Source organism: Pygocentrus nattereri, chromosome 9 (assembly GCF_015220715.1).
Source record: "Pygocentrus nattereri isolate fPygNat1 chromosome 9, fPygNat1.pri, whole genome shotgun sequence".
Taxonomy (NCBI): Eukaryota; Metazoa; Chordata; class Actinopteri; order Characiformes; family Serrasalmidae; genus Pygocentrus; species Pygocentrus nattereri.
The window spans coordinates 20,672,579-20,697,911 of record NC_051219.1 but is presented as its reverse complement, the minus strand read 5'-3'; the positions used below and the strand labels follow the sequence as shown (position 1 = coordinate 20,697,911).

The 25,333-nt window shown below is 38.2% G+C and overlaps 1 protein-coding gene across 2 annotated transcripts in view; it reads right to left on the bottom strand.

The window, feature by feature from the left end:
- plxna1a (plexin A1a) overlaps positions 1–25,333 on the bottom strand; it is a 307,799-nt gene that overhangs the window by 40,654 nt on the left and 241,812 nt on the right. Inside the window, exons 13-18 of one of the 2 annotated variants that reach the window (XM_037541618.1) lie at positions 19,593–19,744; positions 18,474–18,594; positions 14,031–14,167; positions 12,549–12,704; positions 2,396–2,501; positions 1,577–1,813 (exon numbers count right to left, since the gene is read on the bottom strand). In XM_037541618.1, coding sequence (XP_037397515.1) covers positions 1,577–1,813; positions 2,396–2,501; positions 12,549–12,704; positions 14,031–14,167; positions 18,474–18,594; positions 19,593–19,744 — 909 coding nt within the window. Of the gene's footprint in view, positions 1–1,576; positions 1,814–2,395; positions 2,502–12,538; positions 12,705–14,030; positions 14,168–18,473; positions 18,595–19,592; positions 19,745–25,333 lie in introns of those variants that run through there. The other variant, XR_005130765.1, reaches the window with a different exon arrangement.

Genomic DNA, 25,333 nt, shown 5'->3' with positions numbered 1-25,333 from the left:
TTATTATTATTATTATTATTAAGTTCTACTATTTCAGGTTTGTGAGTTACGTTCATGGGATGCATTTGTATAAACAACAAGAATGTTTCCCTCCAACATATCAGAACTTTGAAAAGTTTAGTGGGAGGCTTCACTGCATCGCAAACTACTTCATAAAAGACTGCTGCAATTGCTTATTTCTTCTGCCCTCAACTACATAGAAATTAGTAGATTGTTGATATTGTTTCCAGCATCACCTTACTGTAAAATCCAGCATGATCGGGACATACAAGTGACTCACTTATGGCCAAATGTTTGTACAGGCTCAGGTGCAGTGATAATGTGTCGCTGCAACTGCACCAAACACTTACAATACGTTTGAAATTAATGTGCAATTTAAAAAGGAAGTAGCAAATCGCAAACAGCACACAGGGCTGCCCAATATCTGCAAACTCATGAAGCGCATAGCTTAAGCGGTACAGGGATATAGTGGAGTTGCCGCAATAAGGTAGAGACAAAAGAGAACATGAAAGTTTAACGATGAAAATGTAGTGATCTTAATAAATTTATTCTAGTCCAGCTAAAAAATAAAACATAGCCTGGGGTGAATAGTTTTATATCAAGTTTTGAAAGGCAAAGAAAAATTCCATGCAAAACAGGCTTTTGCTAGGTAATAAAGTTGTACTTAAACAAGCAGAATATGTGATTAATGGACTTCCAATATCTCTAGCCAATTTTTGCACATTTCTCTCTCAAATATTTATGTATGAAGGAGATCAATTTGCATTATGTGGTTTTTCATGCACATGACCCATCAAGTGTGTGTTTAGGCACATGTGTCAGTTTCCTACAAAACACATGGACAGGATGATTCACACTGGAAACTGCAGCAGAATGCTTGAGGCATCTGGCCTTAAATACACCCAACACAATTTTGTCTTTGGTAAAGGGACAACAGTGACAGGAAAAGGAGTGGCTAGAAAAATGAACTAAGAAAAAGTCTTAAATGATTCCTTAAAGCTACAAAGTCTTTTAAAGCCATAATTCTTTCTCTCTCCCTCTTTCCATTTCTTGCATTGCCAAGATGCCAAGATGAGAAATTAATTGTGTGGAGAATATGATGCATCTCCAAAATAACCCTGATTATTTCACCAAATTGCATTTTCTTTTTTCTCATCACTTTGCTAACGTGCTGGGCTGTTTTTTCCCTTATTTTTTTCCTCCAATAAACCAGTTGAGGGATTGGGCATTAAGTAAAAAGGGTTTGTTAATAAATTACCACTTAACAAAGGAAAATTATTTGGCATTCTTCTTCACTTCCGTGAAGGCTTTCATCACCATGTGGGAATGCAGCACACCTACATGAGCTCATTTTTGGAGCAAACTGACCGAGTGGCTTGGACAACATATAAGATATAAGATAAGATTATCAAAGATTATCCTCAAGTTTGCTAATCTTATTCCTATAGCACACAGTTAAAAGCATTTGACTTTCTAGGCCTTTCATCCTGGTAACTGCTTCAGAACTACATTTTTGCTGAAGCTTCTGCTACCCACATCACAGTTCAGAAAAAGTCCACAGAGAGGCATGTCTTACTTTGAGTATCATAGGTGAGGTAGGTTTGAGCTCCAGTATGCCAGTTGGACTCAGGGGCTCAAACACCGGATCAGGATAGTAGCTGAAGCTCTCATTCACCACCATCAGAGCATGGACATTATCCATGTAGAAACCAATCTCATCTGGTCCGCTGCCAGTCTCTGCAAAGCCTCTCTCGGAGTGAGCTACTGATGGTGCTAGACACACCATGACCGAGTTATTGTAGACTGTGCAGTTCTGAGGAGCATGGAGTCATGGGAAAGACAGGAAAAGGAGAAGGAACTGAGAGAAGTATAAATTATAAAACTTTCAAACCAAATCACATTCTCTTATACTCCAGGAAGCAATGAGTGTTTTTGTTTCAATTTGAAAGTCTAATATGTTGATTTAGTGGAGGCTTCAGAGGGGAAAACTTAATCTATGTCCCCTGATACAAGAGACAGATAGAGCACATTCCCACCCTCGCTGACCATCCTGTAACATTTCATAGGTTAAACTGCCTTGGGAAGATTTCATGCTTCTTTAATAGTCCTTTATTAGTTACTGGGAAAGAGGATCCAGACAGTGTACAAGTGAGAGGCAGGAAGACAGTCTGACACCTTGCAGTGAAACCTAAAGAGGGGAGAGTAAGCAAAGGTCTAACCTCTAGGACAAGGCAGAGGAAGACACTTAATGAAGCTGAAGAGTGAGATAAGAAGGAAGATATGTAAGATAAAGACTGTGTTGTTCTATGGCACTCTTCCAAAATCCTATTTTGTCACATTTGTTTTTAAGACTGTATGCATTGGCCTTTAGTGGAGAACAGTTCAGGATACTTACATGGAAGGACTCTGCAGTCCCATACTTGGCACGAATCTTGGGTTCTTTGATGGTGGCCAGATTGGTACCACTGATGGTCAGAAGAGTTCCACCACTATTAGAAATCAGAATATAGATGCAAGAATAAATGAAACGTATCAGTTGGTCAATAATTGAATAAAGCATTACCATTTATAATATAGTGATACACCACTCTGAGACTGCCACATATAAAACATATAACTGTACTTCAAGTGGTGTTAATATCGCCCTCTTGATGCATTGGGGGCTTGTCTGTATATAACACAGAGTGCAAGCTTGGTTCTAAAATAAACCTCTTAAATTGAACTGATTGATACATATTCCCAATCAAATAGCCTATTTTAAAAATCATATTTCACTATAAATACAGAGATAAAACACACTGAATAAAATACATCATGGATTCAAGAAGTGGAGAGCTGCACTAGCTGCACAGAAAATAGTTGAATTCAAGAACTTTCTTCCATATAGAACTATGTAGGCACACCTACATTTTGTCTAGACAATTCTCGAGTTAAGATCACGCAACTCACTATCCCACAATCCCGTTAAAAATCAAAGGGGGTGAAACATAACAATTTTGCGTGTAGTGGACATAAGAGTGGCTCAGTAACGCAAGACAAAATTGATCAATTTTGCTGAGGCTACATGCTACAAACTACAAATTTGGTAATGCATTTTCAGTAATGCTGCAAGTTTGCTATGTAGTGTTGCATGTGCTCCTGAAACCCTGAGCAGTGCTTGGACCTGTACAGTTGATGTTGTCTGTGTCAATCTTGTTGCTCTTTGTCTGGTTGAAGACTCTCTACTCAGATGTAGGCTTCAGGGTACAAGCACTGGAACATTCCAAACAGACTTTCTCCACAAACTGCTGCTACTTGGGCAGATCTCATCTGAAGCACAGAAAATGTTACTCTACGTTTCAGTAAAGTGGCTTAGAAAACTTTTAGGTTTGCATATCATCTTTCTCCTCCACTCACTCTGGCTGTTTTTTCTCTCTGAAATTTTTATCTCTGAAGCCTTTATATTACTATAATGGTAGCTTTTTGTCCACTCTAACCTCTTTGTAGTGGACAGGCTTGAAAAGCCTGTAAGGGATTTTTGTTTTATTTAATTTGATCACCTGAGGGGCAAAATAAAGAACTGTACATATCAATGGTGCTTGTAAAATACAAATCTACATATAAAGCAATAGACAACTACAGACATACAGAAGTCTCCTCTCACAATACTGCAAAGTCTACAACGTCGCTTATATCTCTGCTTGGCAGTTTGATTGTCTCAGCGGTAAAGGTTCTGTTGTGTTGGGACCTGAAAGGCACTTTTAATTCAAATCAATTCAAGTTCAGACAGTTCAAATCTATAATCCTGAAGGCCAAAAGTTTCCAGTTCCAGCCTGGTTAGCCTGTAGGCATCATTTAAGCAGACCCAAGTCATTTCAAACATTTGTTTGATCTCTCTATGTGTATGAGTATGTGTTGTGTTTGTTTTTGCCAGATGGAACAGGGATAGAGGTCTGCTGCAAGGATCTCTTGGAGCATTCAGAGCATAACACCATGAAAAGCTCACAGCTGATGGTAGCTGTCTGCAGTGGTGCAACAACACACACATGAGTTACACATACACTGAAGTTACTCTAAGGAATTTGCCAACAACATTTTCCCCACTACACTTGCCACATGCACCAGCAATATGGCAAAAACATGGAAGTGCAACAATATGTTTCCTCAAGCTATTAAAAAAAAAGTCAAGCTACTTGCTCATAGTGATAAGAAAAACAATGCACAATCTAGGAAATGATTAAATAACAGGCACATGCTTTAGGACTATAGATGAGATTACATTGAAAAAAAGTACACTTCATGCAGCCTAACAGCAAGACCATTGACATGCAAACAAAATAATAATTAAGATACTCTAAATGCTTTTTGACTAAAAAAAAAGATGCAGTACACGGATTCTTGTCAATCTTCTGTAAAGTTTGTCCAACCTTAAAAAGATAGCTACAAAAAAATACATTTGTGAGTGGAGAATGAATAGGTCACTTGACTGAGTCAGAATGGAAAAAAAAGTCTACTAGATGGTAATCTAGTAATGTTTGTAATCACTTTGTGTTAACCATTCTAACAGTACTGCAAATCAAATGAAAACAAAACTGACAAGACTTTCATTTTTAAATTATTAGCTTAATATTATTTTTTTAATTTACTCAAATTTTTTTTATCAAATAGCAACTGACTAGGAGTGGGAACATCTGATGATGAGCCAGAGTTCCAAACAACCACAGCTCATCACCAGCAACTGATCTGAAGCTTGCAGCTCCTTGTCCTTTCCAACAGTGAAAAAATATTTGCCATTATAGACATCATATTAAAGACATTTGACACTGATTCTAACACAAGGTGTTTTTCTAAAACAGACAATATCTTAGATATTGTCAGATTTCCATGGCTTTAGTAAAAGGACAAAAGGACAAAAAAGGGCATGCACTTTACCACATGTATTGTCATGGTACACATAGGTACTAATCATCAGAGCGAATTAAGGAACCCTTCATCACACAAGTGGACACCCTTAATAAGATAATAGCCAGAATAATATTAGGACCTTTACCCACTTAAAAGTGAAATTTCAAGCAGATTTCTCATACTAAACTGTTGATTGAGAAACTGGTGTGACAATGGCTTTCATTATCCATCCATCCATCCATTTTCCAAGCCGCTTCTCCGTCAGGGTCGCGGGGGGGTGCTGGAGCCTATCCCAGCAGTCTTTGGGCGAAAGGCACGACACACCCTGGACAGGTCGCCAGTCCATCACAGGGCAGACACACAGACAGTCACTCACACACTCACACCTAGGGGCAATTTAGCATGTCCAATTGGCCTGACTGCATGTCTTTGGACTGTGGGAGGAAACCGGAGAACCCGGAGGAAACCCACACAGACACGGGGAGAACATGCAAACTCCACACAGAGAGGACCCTGGTCACCCGGCCGGGGAATCGAACCCAGGCCCTCCTCACTGTGAGGCGACAGCGCTACCCACCACGCCACCGTGCCGCCCGGCTTTCATTATATTAAATGGAATTTCTTCCAGGAAGTATTAAAACATGTATGACTTGAAAACAGGTAGGAAAAAAAAAACAAATCAATCACAATTTTTTACTAAATTTGAAGACAAAACCCTGCCACATTTGGCTAATGTCAATGTTGAGTGTCTGAATCCAGAGAACAGGAGCTCAAAGGAAATGGTTATTTTAAATGTTAGCCCAAAGACCAACAAGACAATTGTAGACTGTGAGTTCATGTGTGAGCAAAAACAAGATCATATATATATATATATATATATATATATATATATATATACACATTGGAAAACTGTCTTCATTCAAACAGAGCAGCTTCTGAATTTGATGACTGCAACACATTCCAAAGAAGTTGGGACAGGGGCAACAAAAGACTGGGAAAGTTGAGGAATTGTCAAAAAACACCTGTTTGGAACATTCCACAGGTGAACAGGTTAATTGGAAACAGGTGAATTTCATGATTGGGTATAAAGGGAGCATCCCTGAAAGGCTCAGTCTTTCACAAGCAAGGATGGGGCAAGGTTCAACACTTTGTGAACAACTGCATGAGCAAATAGTCCAACAGTTTAAGAACAACGTTTCATAACATACAAGGAATTTAGGGATTTCATCATCTACAGTCCATAATATCATCAAAAGATTCAGAGAATCTGGAGAAATCTCTGCAAGTAAGTGGCAAGGCAGAAAACCAAGATTAAATGCCCGTGACCTTCGATCCCTCAGGTGGCACTGCATTAAAAACCCACATCATTCTGTAACGGATATTACCACATGGGCTCAGGAACACTTCAGAAAACCCTTGTCAGTGAACACAGTTTGTTGCACCATCTACAAGTGCAAGTTAAAACTCTGCCATGCAAAGCGAAAGCCATATATCAGCAACACCAAGAAACGCTGCCAGCTTCTCTGGGCCCGAGGTCATCTGAGATGGACTGACACAAAGTGGAAAAGTGTCCTGTGGTCTGACGAGTCCACATTTCAAATTGTTTTTGGAAATCATGGACGTCGTGTCCTCCGGGCCAAAGAGGAAAAGGACTGTCCGGATTGTTATCAGCGCAAAGTTGAAAAGCCAGCATCTCTGATGGTATGGAGGTGTGTTAGTGCCCATGGCATGGGTAACTTGCACATCTGTGAAGGCACCATTAATGCTGAAAGGTACATTCAGGTTTTGGAGCAACATTTGCTGCCATCCAAGCAACGTCTTTTTCAGGGATGTCCCTGCTTATTTCAGCAAGACAATGCCAAGCCACATTCTGCAAATGTTACAACAATGTGGCTTCATAGTAAGACTGCGGGTACTAGACTGGCCTGCCTGCAGTCCAGACCTGTCTCCCATTGAAAATGTGTGGTGCATTATGAAGCGCAAAATACGACGACGGAGACCCCGGACTGTTGAGCAACTGAAGTTGTATATCAAGCAAGAATAGGAAAGAATTCCACCTACAGAGCTTCAACAATTAGTGTCCTCAGTTCCCAAACGCTTATTGAGTGTTGCTAAAAGGAAAGGTGATGTAACACAGTGGTAAACATGCCCCTGTCCCAACTTCTTTGGAACGTGTTGCAGGCATCAAATTCAAAATGAGTGAATATTTGCAAAAAACAATAAAGTTTATCCGTTTAAACATTAAATATCTTGTCTTTGTAGTGTATTCAATTGAATATAGGTTGAAAAGGATTTGCAAATCATCGTATTCTGTTTTTATTTATGGTTTTAGACAATGTCCCAAATTTATTGGAATTGGGGTTGTAATTGTAAAGGTCTTTCAGAATGCTCTTTTCTCCTGAATACCTAGTTATTGTATTGAGAGGTCAAGAACCAGTCTTTTAAACTGTTCATCACCCTGAATTCTCTGCCTGAGCATATACAGACTGGCCTTACTAGTAATTTCAGTTTTTACTTTGATGAAGCATTGATGAATGAAAAAACAATGTAATTAACTTGTGTATGTACAATGTAATTAACTCATATGTAATATACATCAGTCAACATTTTAAGCACTTACAATGGAAAATGTGTTAGATTTAGTCATGTCATGAGAGAAGTGTATAAACATACTGCAGTCTCAGAGCACTACAAACAAGAATGATAAGCAAACTATGCTTAGAAAGAAGCGGTATTAAAGTACATTATATGTTGCTGCCTTCATCAATCCCTTAACTAATATCAACTGCTAGAAGAGGTGAAAGGACATCTGTCAATAAAAATGCAAAGGAAAACAGTATAAAATTAAATTAAACAATAGCACACTGATACACATTACACAGTGCATGTTTACAGATAAATAAGTGATACAAAGCTTTTAAGACTGGTTTTTAATCAAAATCATCCACAAGCCACTTTGACACAATTCTGATAATATATACCAGATTTCAAACTCAACCACTAAAAGGTCGATATTAAAAAATCTCAATAAATTTGTGAGCCAGAAAGCATTTATATTTTAATACGCCGAAATGCCAAAACAAAATATAGTCCACTTGTAACAATCCTTAAAATATTACACGTAGCTTCTGAGTCGCAAACCCATCTAAGCGTTGGCCCTATCATCAGGAGATTGCGAGTTTGGTTTCATGCCCAGAAAGAGTACCACAGATGCAATTTTTGCATTGAGAGTGTTGGTAGAGAAGTACAGAGAAGGTCAGAAGGAGCTACATTGTGTCTTTGTGGAGCTAGAGAAGGCATATGATAGGGTGCCAAGAGAGGAACTGTGGTACTGTATGAGGAAGTCAGGTGTAGCTGAAAAGTATGTTAGGGTGGTGCAGGACATGTATGAGGAAAGTGAGACAGTGGTGAGGTTTGCAGTTGGAGTGACAAATGGTTTCAAGGTGAAGGTAGGGTTACATCAGGGATCAGCTTTGAGCCCCTATTTGCAATGGTGATGGACAGGTTGACAGATGAGGTCAGGCAGGAGGCTTCATGGACCATGATGTTTGCAGATGACATTGTAATCTGTGGTGAGAGTAGACAGCAGGTGGAAGAGAATCTGGAGAGGTGGAGGTTTGCACTGGAGAGGAGAGGAATGAAGACAAGATGGAATACATGTGTGTGAATAAAAGGGAGGCAGGTGGAAAGGTGAAGATGCAAGGAGTAGAGGTCGTAAAGGTGGATGACTTCAAATATCTTGGGTCAACCAGAGCAATGGACAGTGCAAAAAAGAGGTAAGGAACAGGGTGCAGGCAGGATGGAGTGGCTGGAGACAGATGTCAGGGCTGATGTGTGACAGAAGGATAGCAGCAAGAGTGAAAGGGAATGTTTACAAGACAGTAGTGCGTCCTGTTATGATGTATGGTTTGGAGACTGTGGCTCTGTCTAAAAGACAGGAGGCTGAGCTGGAGGTGGCGGAGATGAAGATGCTGAGATTTTCGTTGGGAGTGACAAGGATGGACAAGATTAGAAATGAGCAGATCAGAGGGACAGTGAAGGTGGAGCAGTTTGGAGATAAAGCCAGAGAGGCCAGGTTCAGATTGTTTGGACATGTGTTGAGGACGAATAGTGGATATATTGGGCAAAGAATGTTGGAGATGGAGCTGCCGGGTAGAAGGAGAACAGGTAGACCTCAGAGAAGGTTTATGGATGTAGTGAAGGTGGACATGGAGATGGTTGGTGTGAAAGTAGAGGAGGCAATGGATAGGGCAAGATGGAGGCAGATGATCCGCTGTGGCGACCCCTAAAGGGAGCAGCCGAAAGAAGAAGAAGAAGAAGAAAACGTAAATCCACATTTCTTTGTAAGCGAAAACATAAATCCACATTTCTTTGTAAGTAGGTAAATTTAGCACTTGTGGGCACCCAATATACATGTACAAAGCATGTCCTGTGAATAACTTTTCAATGGGCAATAAATGGCTAATGTATTTGACTAACATTCTCCTCTCTTGATGTACACTGCACAGGTCTAATTTTGGGTAATGCATATGTAAGCAGCGCCCTCATGAATAACAAGGCTGATGTGGGTTTTCCAGCCCAGACAGCTGTACCACAAAACTGTATTCCTAAGGGTCTCTTTGCACATCAGAGAAACTTAAAGCGAAAAAGCTAACAACAAATAAAATCTAACCTAGCAAGCATAACTGAAGTAGCAAGACATATATTTGTTTGGTCAACCAGCTATGTCAGCATTCCCTGAATGCAGATCTAACAGTAAAGTGAATAAGAATAATCATCAATTCTAATCATTCCAATGTTCCCATGTAATCATTTCTTGCTGTTTGTGCTACTGTGTTACTGTGTTACTCTGCTTTAGTGACAGGCAGGCTGGCAGCTGTGGACTGAGGACTGTCAATTACATTCATTCATCTGAATATATAAAGTTTTGTGATAGGTCTTATAAGCAATGTTTAAGCCATGTTTTATTAAAGTGATTTTTTTTTTAATTAAAACTTTGCTGGATGTCTAGTAGAAGACTTGATTGTAGTACAATGCAAATGTTTTAAAACATTTACACTGGGTTCCCTTGGAATGCATTGAAAATGACCACAGTTAATTAAGCTTAAGTTTAAAATTTATTTAATTACATTTACAATGTAGCCAATATTTAATTAAAACAGTTACAAGCAGAACTAAAATAGTTCAAGTAAAATAAAAAAACCCTACGAGAAATAAGCAAGCCAAGCTTTGGAGTACCTTGTAGGAAGTTTGACCCAGCTCAGTAAAAAATCAGGAAACCTTTTTGTAACATGTATCCTTTAAAGTGAGCAGGGAGGTAATATATTCTGCCATCTGACCGACAGGAGTCTTAAAGATAAAGAGTAACCAGTGGATTTTCCTTTTTCCAGACAGAGAGGACCATCCCACTCTCACAAACATGCAGTGATGAGTACTGTATGGCTCTCCAGTAATAAATGGCAGAGTGAAAAAGAGGGTCTAGAGCTTTCAGTGCACTCACATTTCTGTACAGCACATCACCATAATCAAGAACAGACAGGAAAGTTGCCTCCACAATGGTTTTCCTGCTGTGCATAGGGAAACAATATTTGTGTCTGTAAAAGAACCCAAACTTCTGCTTCAGTTTATTTGTACGTTAACTGATGTGAGTTTTAAAATCAAGTTTCACATCAAGCCAGATGCCAAGGTACTTGTGCTCATTTACTCTTTCAATAATGGACCCATGTAGAGTAAAAACATTTAAAACATTATTTTCAATATGAGCAGGTCTGGAAAACAGCATAAACTAGTCTTATATTCTTAGCGAAAGAAGCATGTCGACTGATGAGCAACTGAGCATTTTTGCGAACGTAAGACAAGTAAGCCAGCCAAGACATTCAATGGGAAAAAGACCAGCTCGGCATTTCATTCATTCATCCTTCTATGTCTTTAGCTTTGCCAATGAGTAAATGAGTAAAAACCAGTGCAAGATTTAGTCTTGTCTGGTCTCTTGCTTGGTCACCATCTCTTTTTCTCCTCCTCTGACAATATCTTCTTTTTCAGTCTTTTTCAGCCTCTGCCTTGATGTCTATACTGGGAATACTGAGCTAGCTTCTTCTTATAGCTAGCTGACGTCCCATAGTTTTTGGTGTGTGACGTGTTGCTATAAAGCATTATGCTGGTCTCACAAGAGATCTCATGAACCAAAGTTACACAGGGTAATATCAACTATACAGTGAAATATCAACTATTTTCATGCTTTTTGCAAGACAGCACTCTACTTAATGCTTTTCATTTTCAGAAAGATCTTCCTTCCTCTGCATATTGCTTAACACCTTAATGGCCAGGACCCACTGGTCCAAAGTTTTACTATAAACCATCTTCTCCTGAATTAATTTGATTTTTTTTTCCCTTGCATGCATTTTCTCATAAATGTGGGTCTAGAGGACCTTGGCACGAAATTCTGCCAAGATCATAAGTGGGTGACCCCCATAATACGTGAAATCAACAAAAATTAATGGATGAAAATAAAACAACGTTAAACTGAAAATGTATCAATCACATTTTATCATTCATCACCAACATGGCTTAAAGTGAAAAATATTTTTCCTATGGCCTCTCCAAGTGACCTTTTTGACTTTTCCATGTGGCCTCCAAAGTTCTCCAAAGCCTCTCCTTCATGTACACAACTGATTTCCACTGGATCAAAAGTATATGTTTAATCTATATTTTATGGCAACATCTTATTGTATCATCTTATAACTTATGCACCTCTCTGTTAGCTATTTAGCAAATGTAATTTTCTGAGGCAAATTTTCTGTTTACATCCCGCTTTCTGCATGTCTGATTGATCTATAGCCTTTTGGGGGGGTGGGGGGGGGGGGGTGGTTGGGGGCATGTCGTTAGAGTCTCAGCTTTCCAGTATGTGCGTGGATGCAGAGTTCCAAGGGTATCACACTTTAATTGTTTTTTGAAATTGTTGTATTTTATTTCTGTATTTAATTTTCCCCACATACTGTTTGCACAAAAATGAGGATTACTAACAAACTGATTATTGTTTATGTTTAGTGTTTATGTGTGAGACGTACCTGTGAGTGGCAGCAGCCATTACGCATGAGTGCTGCTGTGTTGCCAGGGAGATGTCTCTTGTTTGGAAAACTTTCTTTTGAATTTATATCTAATAGATTTTAGAGTATAATGGCTTACATCATCATACTCCTGAGAGTCAGCCTGTTCGTTTGATGTATATGTCCACACTGACAAAAAAATATGAACGTTCATACTGCACTTCCTATTTTATCCTAAACACTTTTGTGGGAAGGTATTTTGTGATCAAAATATTTTTCTAGTATAATTAAAGAAAAAATAGCACAATGCATGAAAAATAGAGATTTTAAGCTTTATTATGGTACCTTGGTTGTCTATATTAAATCTGTAATGTTTCAGGTATACTCTTGTATATACACAATATGATTTCTCGCCCATCTGGCCTGTTCCTACAAATTCCTTTTTAACAGGTTAAATAAATAAAACACTAAAGAGGTCTGTAAATGTTCAACCAACTTATTGTTCTGATTAAAAGACCAAAGGAAATAATTTATGATTTAGTCTCCAAAGTATTACAGGACTACAGTACACAAGGAAATGAGGAAGAGTATACATTTGTTTGGCCTACCTGCAATGCTCAGTCAGGTTCTATGCGTAGGATGGTAGGGTCCTCTGTGTAGTTGAACTTGACTTCAGGGTTTCTTAGCTCTGCAGCATCAATGTCCACCATGACCGGAGTACTTCCTGGTGTCACTCCAGCTGGGGTCACACAAACTATCTCTTTAGAACTCCGCCTGAAGAAACAAAAACATGTGACAGTCACCATAAATGGCTGCAGGTCAAGAAGGCAGACACAGACAACCTGAAATCAAAATGTTTCTAAATATAATCAGCTTTCTCATTACATACTATCTAATCACCTATCAAATCACTTTCAGCTGTTCTCTTTTGCTGTAGTGATGTTCAAAGAATCACCACCTCTTTAATTGTGACACATTCCTGTCATTATAATCAATATCAATAATATATAAGTTTCTGAATAGATGTATGTTTCATGCTGATGTACAACATACTATTCATATGTAGTACCCACTTTCCCCCCTTATATTTCAGGAAGGCCGAAAGGAGATTTTGTTTTCTTTCTCTCTCTCCCATTTATGAGCGACATGCCTGCAATGGTCCTACAAACTCCTTTCCCATGTTGCTATGGGAACCCGTTTGACAACACAAGCCCGAGTAACCTAATCTAAAGACAGCACAAGGTGGCTGTTACAAACACCAAAAAGAGAAAGAGGGAGAGAGAGAGAGAGAGAGAGAGAGAGAGAGAGAGAGAGAGACAGAGAGAGAGACAACTGTAGATAAACTGATAAATCATCACAATCCTGATAGTTTGATTTATAATATGTTCACATTGGCTAAAAAATGGCTTTATGTAAATTACTGTATAATGTTGTGTAAATCTTTTGTGATCAAAATATTTACTCTCTGATAAAGTGCTAGACTAAGACCATATGTGGTTGATGGATCAGTGGATAAAGTGAGAGCTGAAGTAATCTTCCCTTACTCGCTCCTGCCAGAGACTTGGCACTTAAGCATTGTTTTTATCTACACTGCCATGCGGAGCAGTTCCACTTTTCAAACAGGCAGACAGACAGGACAATATTCCATTTTCAGAACAGGCTCACCTGCTTCTTATAACACAAAGTATTACAAAAATGCAATATCTGGTTATTTTCACAGGTGAAAACCATGACTCAATATTTTTGCTTAGGTTGTCATCAAAATACATGGTAAAAGTTGAAAGTGCAGTCAATACAAAGATGTCAATACAGCATGTAAAACAAATGAATGTAATTCACTGTATAACTCTTAGACAATTAAAAATATAGTTACATTAATACAACTGAAAAGCATAGCAAAACCAAAGAAAAAATATCTCTATTTAAAAGGAAGAACTAAAAGAATCACAGAAAAAAAAACCCAAGAAACAAGTGCACAGTGATGCACACTGACGACTGCTGGTCTGAATCAGGCAAAAGGCTACCTGAAAGAAAATAAAAATGAGCCAACTGAAAGGAACTGTGAGCAGGCAAAATAGACAGCTGCAGACACGTACTCACTTTTTAAAGTGACAGGGGTGGCGACCAATGTTAACAGCCACTGAGCTGCCAGCATTGAGGTGGTTGCCTTCAATGGTGATTCTGGTGCCCCCAGAGAGAGGCCCCTGAGATGGCTGCATGCGAGTGAAGAATGGTGTCTGGAGCGGAAAATGGGCACAAAGACAAAGAAGAATTAAAATTTTAGTAGAAAAGTGGTCTTGATTTGTGTTGTAGGCAAGTCACACTGTCTCTGTCATCAGTATTAAATCACTGTCACCAGTGAGCAATGCCAAATATGCGGACAGGTCAACACCTATAAAACTGAAAAAAGTCCAGTGAGTTTTACAAATATTGAAATGTCTGAAGTAAACTAAGATGTAAAGCAAAATGATTATTACATCTTTACAACTACAACTACAACAGTTTCAAAAATCTGTTTTACCTTGTGAACAGCGACACATGCTGGGTTTGTCCTTGTAGGCAATGTACACTTCTGTATGCAGCTGTACTTCAAAAAGCTCAAATGCAAAAGTAAACCTCTGCCTAAATGTAAACTGAGATCTGTTTACCACAGATAATGTGAAACAATTCAGTTTAAAATGTTTACAAGAAATGCAACAGAACCTCAGAACCTGTTTTTTTGTGCTATTTGGAATGAGATTACAGATAGCAGATCTGTAATTGGCTGAATTTCTTCCCCTAGACTTGACTATGTATAATTCTGATACTTTAAAAAACTTAATCTTTTTTTATATTTTAATTACCTTACTTGTTGTCTAAGTTGAAGCATAAAGATTACCTTCATGTTAAAGTGCTCTATAGGATGTAAATTCATTTACATTTTCTTTGCCTCCCTGTCAACTTGTAAAACAGGCTACTGAACACATAATCTGAGCCATGACAGGTGTGAGATCAATACTTCAGTTTAAATCACCAAAAGATCATTTGTTTAACCACAAAAGCATACTCAGCTGTTGTCTGAAAGAAACTAGTCATGGCATTTTTACACTTTATAATTTGTTACTGTGACACCTGTTTTGAGTACACCACAAATATTCACTACAGAGGGCAAGTGGAATACCGGGGACATGGCTAAGCTCAAAACACCACACAATGGCTCAGTTGCGAGATCGTCAAACTTAAGAGGCTAACAAAGAAGCAAAATCCACATGGCTATTTCTCAATATAATGCTTGACTATCATAGAATCTGGTGGCTTTTGTCACTCAGTGTGGAAAAGAAATACCTACTTTGACCAGAAGGGACTATTACTATTACGAAAGTATACAGCATTTAAGGTTTTACCTTATTAACTATCTGTCTTGGACTGCAGTGATGAATGTTATAAGGGTTTACAGTAATGAACCTCAGTGGAGAGGGATAGACTGAGTCCAGTGGTTTGAGGGAACTGGCAGATGTTTGTATATTACATCACCGTAGTCCAAGACAGATAGTGAGGTTGCTTCAACAATTCTTTTTTTGCATACCTGGGATTTATTTCTATATAGGTAACAGAGCTTCTGTCTACATCTGCCAAACAATTTCTTAATATAGGATTTAAAATTTAATTTATCATCTAGCCATATGCCAAGTTATTTATACTCTGTGACTCTTTCAATGTTGGATCCCATCAGGGTAGTGATATTTACAGAATTAAAAAATTAAAATCAGTATTAGTAGATCTGGAAAATGAGCACTGCGGTCTTCTTATTGCAGCAAAAACTGTGTCATCTGCATACAGGTGTACTTTGCAGTCTGAGGCAGAGGCAGCAAGCTCATTTATATATATATATATATAATATATATATATAATATATATATATATATATATATATATATATATTTAAAAATCAAACTGGGCCCAAAACTGAACCCAGTGGTACTCCTTTGGATATATTAAAAAAAATCTGTTTGGTAATTACTCAGTGCTACGCATTGTTGTCTGTCTCAAAGGTGATTTTGGGTCCATTTCAGTGCATTTGTATCAAAGCCAATCTTTTACATGTTCCCTGCACAAAAAAAAGTTTGATCAACTTTATCAAATGCTTTTGATGAATCAATAAAAATGGCAGCACAATGCTTCTTCCTGTCTATGGCAAAATCGATATAATTTAAAAGCACTGTACTAGCAGAGATAGTGCTGAGTCTTTCTCTTAAGCCTGACTGATAATTAAACAGGACATAATTGTCATGCAGAAATTATTTAAGTTGACTATTTACTAGAAGTAAAAATTTTAGCTAAACAGGACCATTTTAAGATTGGTCTGTAGTTATTTACATCTGCTGCCTCACCTCCTTTATGCAGTGGAGTTACATGGGCCATTTTCCAGATCCTGGGATTCTGCATGATATGTATGTTATGTAAAATGTATGTTATGTATTCTAAAATAATTGGGGCTGCTAGACGCAGAAAGTAAGAGTTTAGCTCATCTTCACCAGGAGTTTTTGTGGATTAATAATACTAAGAAATTTAGTTACTATGATTGGAGAGAAGGGCTGGAGTGTGAAGAGACCATGGCTCTGTAATACTTTTTTTTTCTAAAATGTGCCCAGCTACAACAAAATGTGCGTTCATAGCTCTACAGATTTCCTTGGTTTCCTTGATTTAACCTGGTTGGAAGGGTAGAGGAAGTGTTTTTAAAGAATTTTACAGTTTTCCAAACGTTTTGAGTGTTTGTAGAGCTGGTTATCAGGCAGAGACAGTGATCTGGTTTGGCCTTTCTAAGGTACATATATTTCTCAGTTGTCTGAACCTAAGCCAGTGTTCTCTCTCCCCATGTGTCTGCCATTGAACCAAGCATTATTTCTGGATTTAAACAATGAGGAAACTTCAATAGTGAACCAGGGACTTGATCTGTCTCTTATTCTTTGCTTTTTGTGGGGGGCATGTTTGTTTACCACTGTTAGAAATGATTTGATAAAGTTGTTTAGGTGGATTTCACTCATTGCTAAGTCAGACAGAAAAGCTTGTTCATTAAAATGTTTAAAATTTCTTATAACCACTATCCGAGAGCCTATTTTGTTCAGGCGCAAGATTTTGTTCAGGCTCAAGATACAGGCAATCTGGAGTCTGAAACCACAACTGAATGACCATGACTTTTGCTGCCTCAGATAGTGATGCATTAAAAACCAGCATGCTTGTAAGACAGAGCTCATCACATGGGCTTCTGAATACTTTGACAAAACAGCAAAACATCGTCAATAAACCGTTCGTTGCTGTATTTACAAATGCAAGTTAAGATAATTCTATGCACAGTAATTGTCATATGCAAACACAATCCTGAAATGCTGATGACTTCCCAGGGCTTAAGATCTTCTGAAATGGATTGCTGCACATTGGAAATGTGGTTTGATGAGTCAACTTTTCAGACTTTGTATGTAAATAACTGACATCATGGTTTCTGAGCCAAAGAAGTAGAAGATTATCCATACTGTTACCAGCATAAACCTCAAAAGCCAGGGTCTTTCATGACATGGGGTTTGGGGGGTGGGGTATTTCCTCATTTGTGAAAGTATCATTAATGCTAAAAATTATAGTACCTTGCAAAAGTATTCAACCCCATAAAAATATCAGATCTGTCTGGATTACAAATCACACTGATATTTTGTGCTGTATTTTTATTTTATAAGATGGACTTTCAATATAAAATAATTTCAAATGATATTTGTTTTATGCAAAACATTCTGTGACAAAAATTAACTGAAAAATGCTGTTTGCATTCAACCCCTGTGCTGTGAAAGCTCTTGGTTTACACAGATGAAAGATGTTCCCCTAAAAGGATACAATTGGCCTTTAAGGTTACATTCACACAGTAGGTAAAAGGGGCCAAATCTCATTTTCCAAATTTTTTGTTTGGCTGTTCACAATATCTTTTAAATTAGACCTATATGAAGTTGCATCATATCACCTGGGCACTTTCAAGACAAGGCTGTCCCTCAGGACACAGCATCAGAGCAAAAAGGACGCCAACAATCTGAAGGAGCAACCGAGACTGGGGGGAAGGTGCACCAGATAAAATATCAAAAAATCTGCATATAACTGGCTTGTACTGATCCAAAACTGGATCAATGGGTGTCTTCCGTCTTAAACATTCATTACATGCTGTTAAAAGAAAGGATTATGTAACAGTGCAAAACATACTCCTGTTCCACCTTTTTGGAACATTACATTTTGAAAAAACATGGAAGGTAAAACATCAAATACAGCAATGGTTTTTTAAAAAAAGACAAAAATGTATTAATGTGTCACTAATACCCTACAGCAATACCCTAGTATACTATTCACACAGTGCATAAATTAACTTTTAACAATGTAAGATACTAATATCGCACATGGCACATGACTGACCTCATGTATGCTGCAGTATTGCTAAGTATTTTAAATACTTTGTTTTATACCAGTATGTGCAGGTGTTATCAAGAAAGCATTTTTTTGGGTGCCAATGCTACATTATGTCCTGCTTACCACAAAGGTAAATGCTCGAGGTGAGAGTGCCCTGTAGTCTGCCAGGCAGTCCCTAACACACACCTCTACCTGGGCATCCTGCACACGGTACCCGGTGGCATCGTTCAGTTGGCACACAATTCTGTGAAACAAAGAAAGATCAAACTCTTTCTACTCTGCTTTGGAGTTACCAGTGGTATCAAAGTGTCACTACATAGATACTGATTTATAAAGAATACTGTTACATTGTTAAGTTATAGTCTGTATGTATAAAATCATGTGAAAAACTAGTGGCACTGGAAATAAAAATATATGATCTTACATGATCTTTCAAGAGATAAATATTTGAGACATTGGAATTACCCCCTTTAAATCATTAAAATCTGCTTCCAGAGTAGTGTGGTATACATTGCAATGTATCAGCATGTGAAATTGTAGCTTTGTGTGGGCTTCTGTGTTTTCTATCACTTTATAAAAGAAGCACAATATAGCCAATGGAACAAGCTACAATAGCTTTTAAGCAAGCGTACATACACTTTCATAAAGGAATTCAAATGGCCAAGGCCGTATTATTTATTTATTTTTAATCAGAATAACAATAAAATGTGACTCAAGTGTTAAATACATTTCTATTGCTATTTCTGTATTATGAAAGTGGAGTATGGTTGTATTTAGTGGTTGTATTTTGTATCAAAATACAAAACTGATTTATTGGCACTATTAGTAATACAGCAAAAGCATGTCTTGATAATGCTCATGCAAACTGAGGCTTTTGGCAATAACTATTAATTGGGAAGAGTTCAATAAAGTTACTATGCTGCTCCTTCTTTTGACTACATGGACAAGTTTTTATTTTTCATTTTTATAGATCATAGTGATTCATACTCTACACTAAACAACACTTTTCTGTGCAACTGAGGTTAGACCTGGATGCAGTTAGAGCAGGCTAAGAGTAGTTATGGGCATGTATTTATAGAAAAGGTTTGAGAGACTATGAACTTGTAGTGTTTGTTAGAAACACTAGTCTCGTAGCTTCAGTTCAGCAGTAAAGAAGCAAAATTTTGACACCAAACATGTCCTGACTGATCAACTGCATTTGAGGTATCCGGAAATTCATGTATCTTTTAATTTGAAGCCTACCTCTCAGCACTGATATACTCTTCTTCAATAGGAATGCACGGCACTTTCCCCAGCTTGACTCCACTCTGGATGTCTCTAAATTGCAGCCCCAGGTTCTCTCCAGTGATAGTGAGTCTGGTTCCCCCCTGCCGTGGACCTGTCTCTGGAAATAACTGTGGAAAAGAAGAGTGATCAGTCAGAGATTTGTAGATCTTTAATAAACTTTAATATTCATGTCATACTTCTCTTCATCTAGCCATGTGAGTCAGGTAAGAGTATTTTTTATAATTAATGTTAATTGAAAGTCGCTGTCAGTGAACAGGCTCTTGGCCGCAAATCATAAAGCACTCCTAACTGTCAGTCCCCAGTGAATCTTTAATAGAAAGAAGATCCTCCCATACATACATATCCCTTCTCTAATTGAAACTTATTAGCCAGTCTTCCATATCCATGCTCTAGAGCTGCATGCTACACGCTGTAAAGGTAATGTCATTTATTTAGCTGGATTATTCTCCATAATGAAGACAGGTGGGTCGTGACAAAACAAATATGGTGACGGATGTGCAGCAGCAGGTGACCTGTAAGTCATCATGAGGTAATTAAATGTAACCTCCACCGAGGCACACTGGACCATGAGTGCTTACTCATGATGTGGAGTCATGTCCTGACTATTATCTTCTCTCCTCCATCAAGAGGATCAGATCACTTAAAATGGACTCCTCTGGCCAATTTCTTACCCCATTTTCTCCCCAATTTAATCGTCTCCTATTCCACCCACCACTTAGGACTCCCCCGATCACACGACACTACCAATGTTAGGAGGGTGAAGGCTAGCACAGGCTTCCTCTGAGACCTGTGAAACCAACCACCTCTTCTTTTCGAACTGCTGCTCACGCAACGTCACAGGACAGCCAAACGCACTTGGAGGAATGCGCCTATATATATATATATATATATATATATATATATATATATATATATATATATATATATATACAGTATATACACACAATGTGCAGAACAAGACATTTACTTTTATGTATTTAAGACTTAGAGTTCAAAAACCCTTTAAGTCATTCAATAAATTGTAAGAGATCCATTTATTAAAAAAAAAAAAATCATATGTTGTAAACCCCCATACTGCTCGCAACAACCCCCCCATACCCACTATCAACAAGCTTACAAAATGTAAGAAGCACTATATACTTCAGTTTTCAGGAGTCTGTTTTCTGTCTATCTACTCTCCTTCTCCTGTGTGACATCTCTTTACTGGGAAAGGCTGAACTTGCTGCGGAGAAGTTTAAAGAAAGTGGGAGAGAGAGAAGGAAAGACGTGTGGAAAGAGAGTGAGTCTTTGCCGTTCCTGGTTAAGTGTGACTGTGCTCTGCTGTAATATTAATCTGAGACACTACATACACTGAGCAAGTTATAGCCATATAAAGAGTGGAATGGAGAAGAGCTCTGTGGGATTACCTTAAAGAATGTGCTCCTCTCAACATCACATGTGCACAAACACACACACACACACACAGAAACCACATCAATATCTTGCTAAAGGACACACTAAAGATGTGAAAGCTTCAATACAAGTCAAGGACTGTTGGTGAGCCCCCAGCACATGATTACGGACTTCAATTTAAGTTCATTGTTTTAGCTGAGGCACAAAACACAAGACAATGAGACAGACATGAAGCAAATTCAATTACTTCTCACGCTCAGGCATCAGAGAGAGAGAGAGAGAGCGCGCTAGCAAGAACAAGAGCAGGAGAGACAGAAAGAGAGAAAGAAACAGACAGAGAGCGTGAGAGAGAGCAAGCAAGAGCAAGAGCAGGAGAGACAGAGAAAGGGGGAGAGAAACAGACAGAGAGAGCGTGAATGAGACAGAAAGAGTAACCCTATGAAATACGCTATTCGAAATGAAATTAGAAGCTTATGCACATTCTAATGCACAATGCCTCAGTTCTCAGAGAGTGAATGTGTGAAAACAAAAAAAGCATTAACGGTGTAGAAAGACAGAAGTTGGTGCAACGTGGTGGCTTTATTCAATATGAAACAAGGGTGAAACATTTTAATATGTAATACTGCAATAGTGGATTTCATGGCAATGGGGTGGGTAAAATTGCAAACATAATATATGTAATACACAAAGACACTTTGATGATACACGGCATGCATCACGATATTTAGTTTTTCTGAGGCTTGATAAATTGGAACAGACAAAATGAACCAGTACTGTCACATTTAAATATACTATCAAATGGATGAATATGATCATTTTTATTATTAACATTTTACACAATGCACTGCTCTAAATCCAGTTAAAAAAGGATTAATGATGTTGTCAAAAAAATTAAACATGCAATTGGAGTGTAATTTGTAATACTGAAAATGTCCACAATATAGTCACATAATATAAAAAGCATATAATGATGTAATGTGACTTTGATGTAATTGATAAAGATAAACATTGACCTTTCCACACCTACCATGTATATAACCTACAAAGTAGAGTCATAAAGAAGGCTGGGATTCAGCGACAATGTTTTCAAACCATACTGGTTTGTGTTATAAATACAGATAAACAAGTAATTTCTCCACCTCTCTTCTTTGTTAAATATTGTCTTCTTATGTGTACTCTTACAAATACTTGAAAACCAGCCACAACCTATGGTGCCCAAACTCCCTGGCTTAGCTTAGGCTGTAGCTAAACCCAGGTCAGCTGATCTTGTCAAAAGTCACCCTTCCCTTTCTCCATCTGTTCTGCCTCCTGCACGTCTCCCTCCCTTCAGGCTCTGAGCCCTGTTCATATAGAAATATGCAGAGTGAGAGACAGACGTGAGCTAACTGCCAATTACCCAACATCAGGAGTTTATTGCTCTCAGAGACACTGCTGCTGCCTCTCCAGCTCTAGGCTGCAAGTGCTGGCACAAAGCGGTATATTAGCATCAATCTGCCGCTAAATGGCAATCGAAACACTTGCCTGATACCAACTGTAGTACCCCTCTTGTCACTGTTCTGGTACACTCAGGGGTACATCCCAGTACCTTTAGTCAGGGAACATAACTGTACCAGAATCCCCTGAAATTATATTTTCTAACTTGTACTGACTCCACACACCCCGTCTGGTGTGCAGGCTTTTATTATATTGTTCTGATTTAAAACATTAAGTTATGAAAAGATACAAATACCTACTTTTCCACTAGGAAAACCTTTGAGGGTACAATTACATTGTTTGTACCTTGATGAATGAATCTTGTACCTGCATAGTACATTTATTTCTAACAGTGCATGAAAAACAAACAAAAAAAACAGACAAGTTAAAGAACAAAAAACAGTCCTACTAGTATTATATTGCATGGGTTGTAGTAAGACCAAGTGGGTTCCACATTCCTGTCTGACTGGACTCAATGATTGAACCTAGGCTCAATGATGCAAGAGCTATACAATATGCCAATAATACTATTGTGCCAAATAACACTAGTTAGGTGTTATTAACTAAGAAATCAGTAGCATGTTTAATTTAATAAGAAATCAGCAGAACACATATCAAAATACTATCCATCTCAAAATTCATTTGAGACAGAAGAGAAACAATGTCATTGGTCAAACAAAGTAAGGAGGGTCAAATTTAGTCACACATCTTTAAATAAATAAATAAATAAATAAATAAATAAATAAATAAATAAACCTTCTGGGTTGCAGGAGCCTAACCCAACGGTCACTGGGTGAAAGGCAGGAAACACCGTGGACAGGTCATGAGTCCACGCACAGACATATACAATCACACATACTTTTACACCAATTGACTTGACTACATATCTTCTACTATGGGAGGAATCAGTCATATATAAATAGCCCATTTGCCTTTTATTTATATATTTATATATATATATATATATATATATATATATATATATATATATATAATTTTTTTTTTTTTTTTTTTTTTTTTTTGCTGTCCCCCAAGTAGTTGGACCTTATACAATACTAAAACTTTTCACTTGAATAATGTCAAAAAATAAATAGTAACAACAACAACGAGAAGTCAACCATACAATCCTTCTGGACATCCTCACCAACCTTGGAATCACTGGCTATGCGTGGAAGTGGCTCAAGTCCTATCTGGAGGATCACTCTTATCAGGTAATATGGAGAGGGTTCACATCCTCTCCATGCAGGCTCTCCACTGGTGTCCCAAAAGGCTCGGTGCTCTGTCCTCTTCTCTTTTCTCTTTACACCAGCTCTCTTGGTGATATAATATCTTCTCATGGCTTCTCTTATCACTGTTATGCTGATGATACTCAACTAATATTTTCTTTCTCATCCTCTGGCACACAGGTTTCCAGTCGCATCTCGGCATGTCTGTCTGACATCTCTTCATGGATGGCAGCCCACCACCTGAAGCTCAATCCTAGCAAGACTGAGCTGATACTCATCCCTGCAACTACAGGTCCTCATCATAATCTTGCCATCTCATTCGAGACTCTGGATGGCCAGTTATTGTTCTCGACTCACATCGCAAACCTGACTCGGTCATGCAGATTTCTCCTGTACAACATCCGTAGGATCTGACCCTTCCTCACCCGAGAGGCGGCCCAGGTACTAGTGCAGACTCTTGTCATCTCAAGGCTTGACTACTGCAACTCACTCTTGGCTGGTCTTCCCATGCAGGCCATCAAGCCTCTGCAACTCATCCAGAATGCTGCAGCATGGCTCGTCTTCAATCTCCCCAAGTTCAGCCACGTCACCCCACTGCTGCGCTCCCTTCACTGGCTGCCTGTAGCTGCATGCATCAGATTTAAAACTCTAATGCTTGCCTACAAAGCCAAAAATGGACCAGTCCCTACCTACTTGATGGCAATGGTGAAATCTCAAACTGTACCTCGAGCGCAGCCCCTCGAGCTTCAAGTACAGCTTGGCTTGACCCAACCATCCTTCAAGGCACGTGGAAGACAAGTGTCGTGAATGTTCTCTGTACTGGCACCCAAGTGGTGGAATGAACTCCGACTGGCTGTCTGAACAGTAGAGTATCTTGCTGTCTTCAATAGCAGACTGAAGACTCATCTCTTTACACAGCACTTAAATGAGCACTGAATTAAGTATTGTTTACAATATATTGTGCTGCACTTATATATATTATATATTATATTATGTTTTATTGTATTGCAAAGTGTATTGTAGTTTACTGTATTGTATTGTATTGTATTGCATGGCACTTCATGGCACTGTGTGAGTTCTGAGTTCTGTGTTCAATTCTGTTCCTTTTTTCTGGGTATCTAGTGACTTTTGTTTCTAGCAGTATCTGAGCTCAGGACTGTCTTTTTCTCTAAAATATTGGTAACTAGGAAAGATACTTTCTTTAGATAGACAAAGCACTTCTTGTAAGTCGCTCTGGAAAATGCTGTAAATGTAAAAATGTAAAAAAAAAAAGTCTGCTGCACTACTGTTTGAAAGTATTAGTGCATGTTATTTAATATGAGTTAGTAATAAATCAATAATCATAAAAACTGGTTTAAGTTATATGCATAATTTTTACATAAATGTATAAATATATAAATATCATGTTTGCCCTTTAGGAAATGTACCATTTTTTGTTGTTACCCAAGTAGTTCTCTCACTTACAATATATCAAACAATCAATCAATCAACCTTTATTTAGTCTTGGAGAACATTCAGGGTGCCCCTTATTCACAATGTTGCCGAGTTAATACAGAGTAAGTGATTGATAATGTGTAAGAACATATCAAATGATAAAAGTAAACT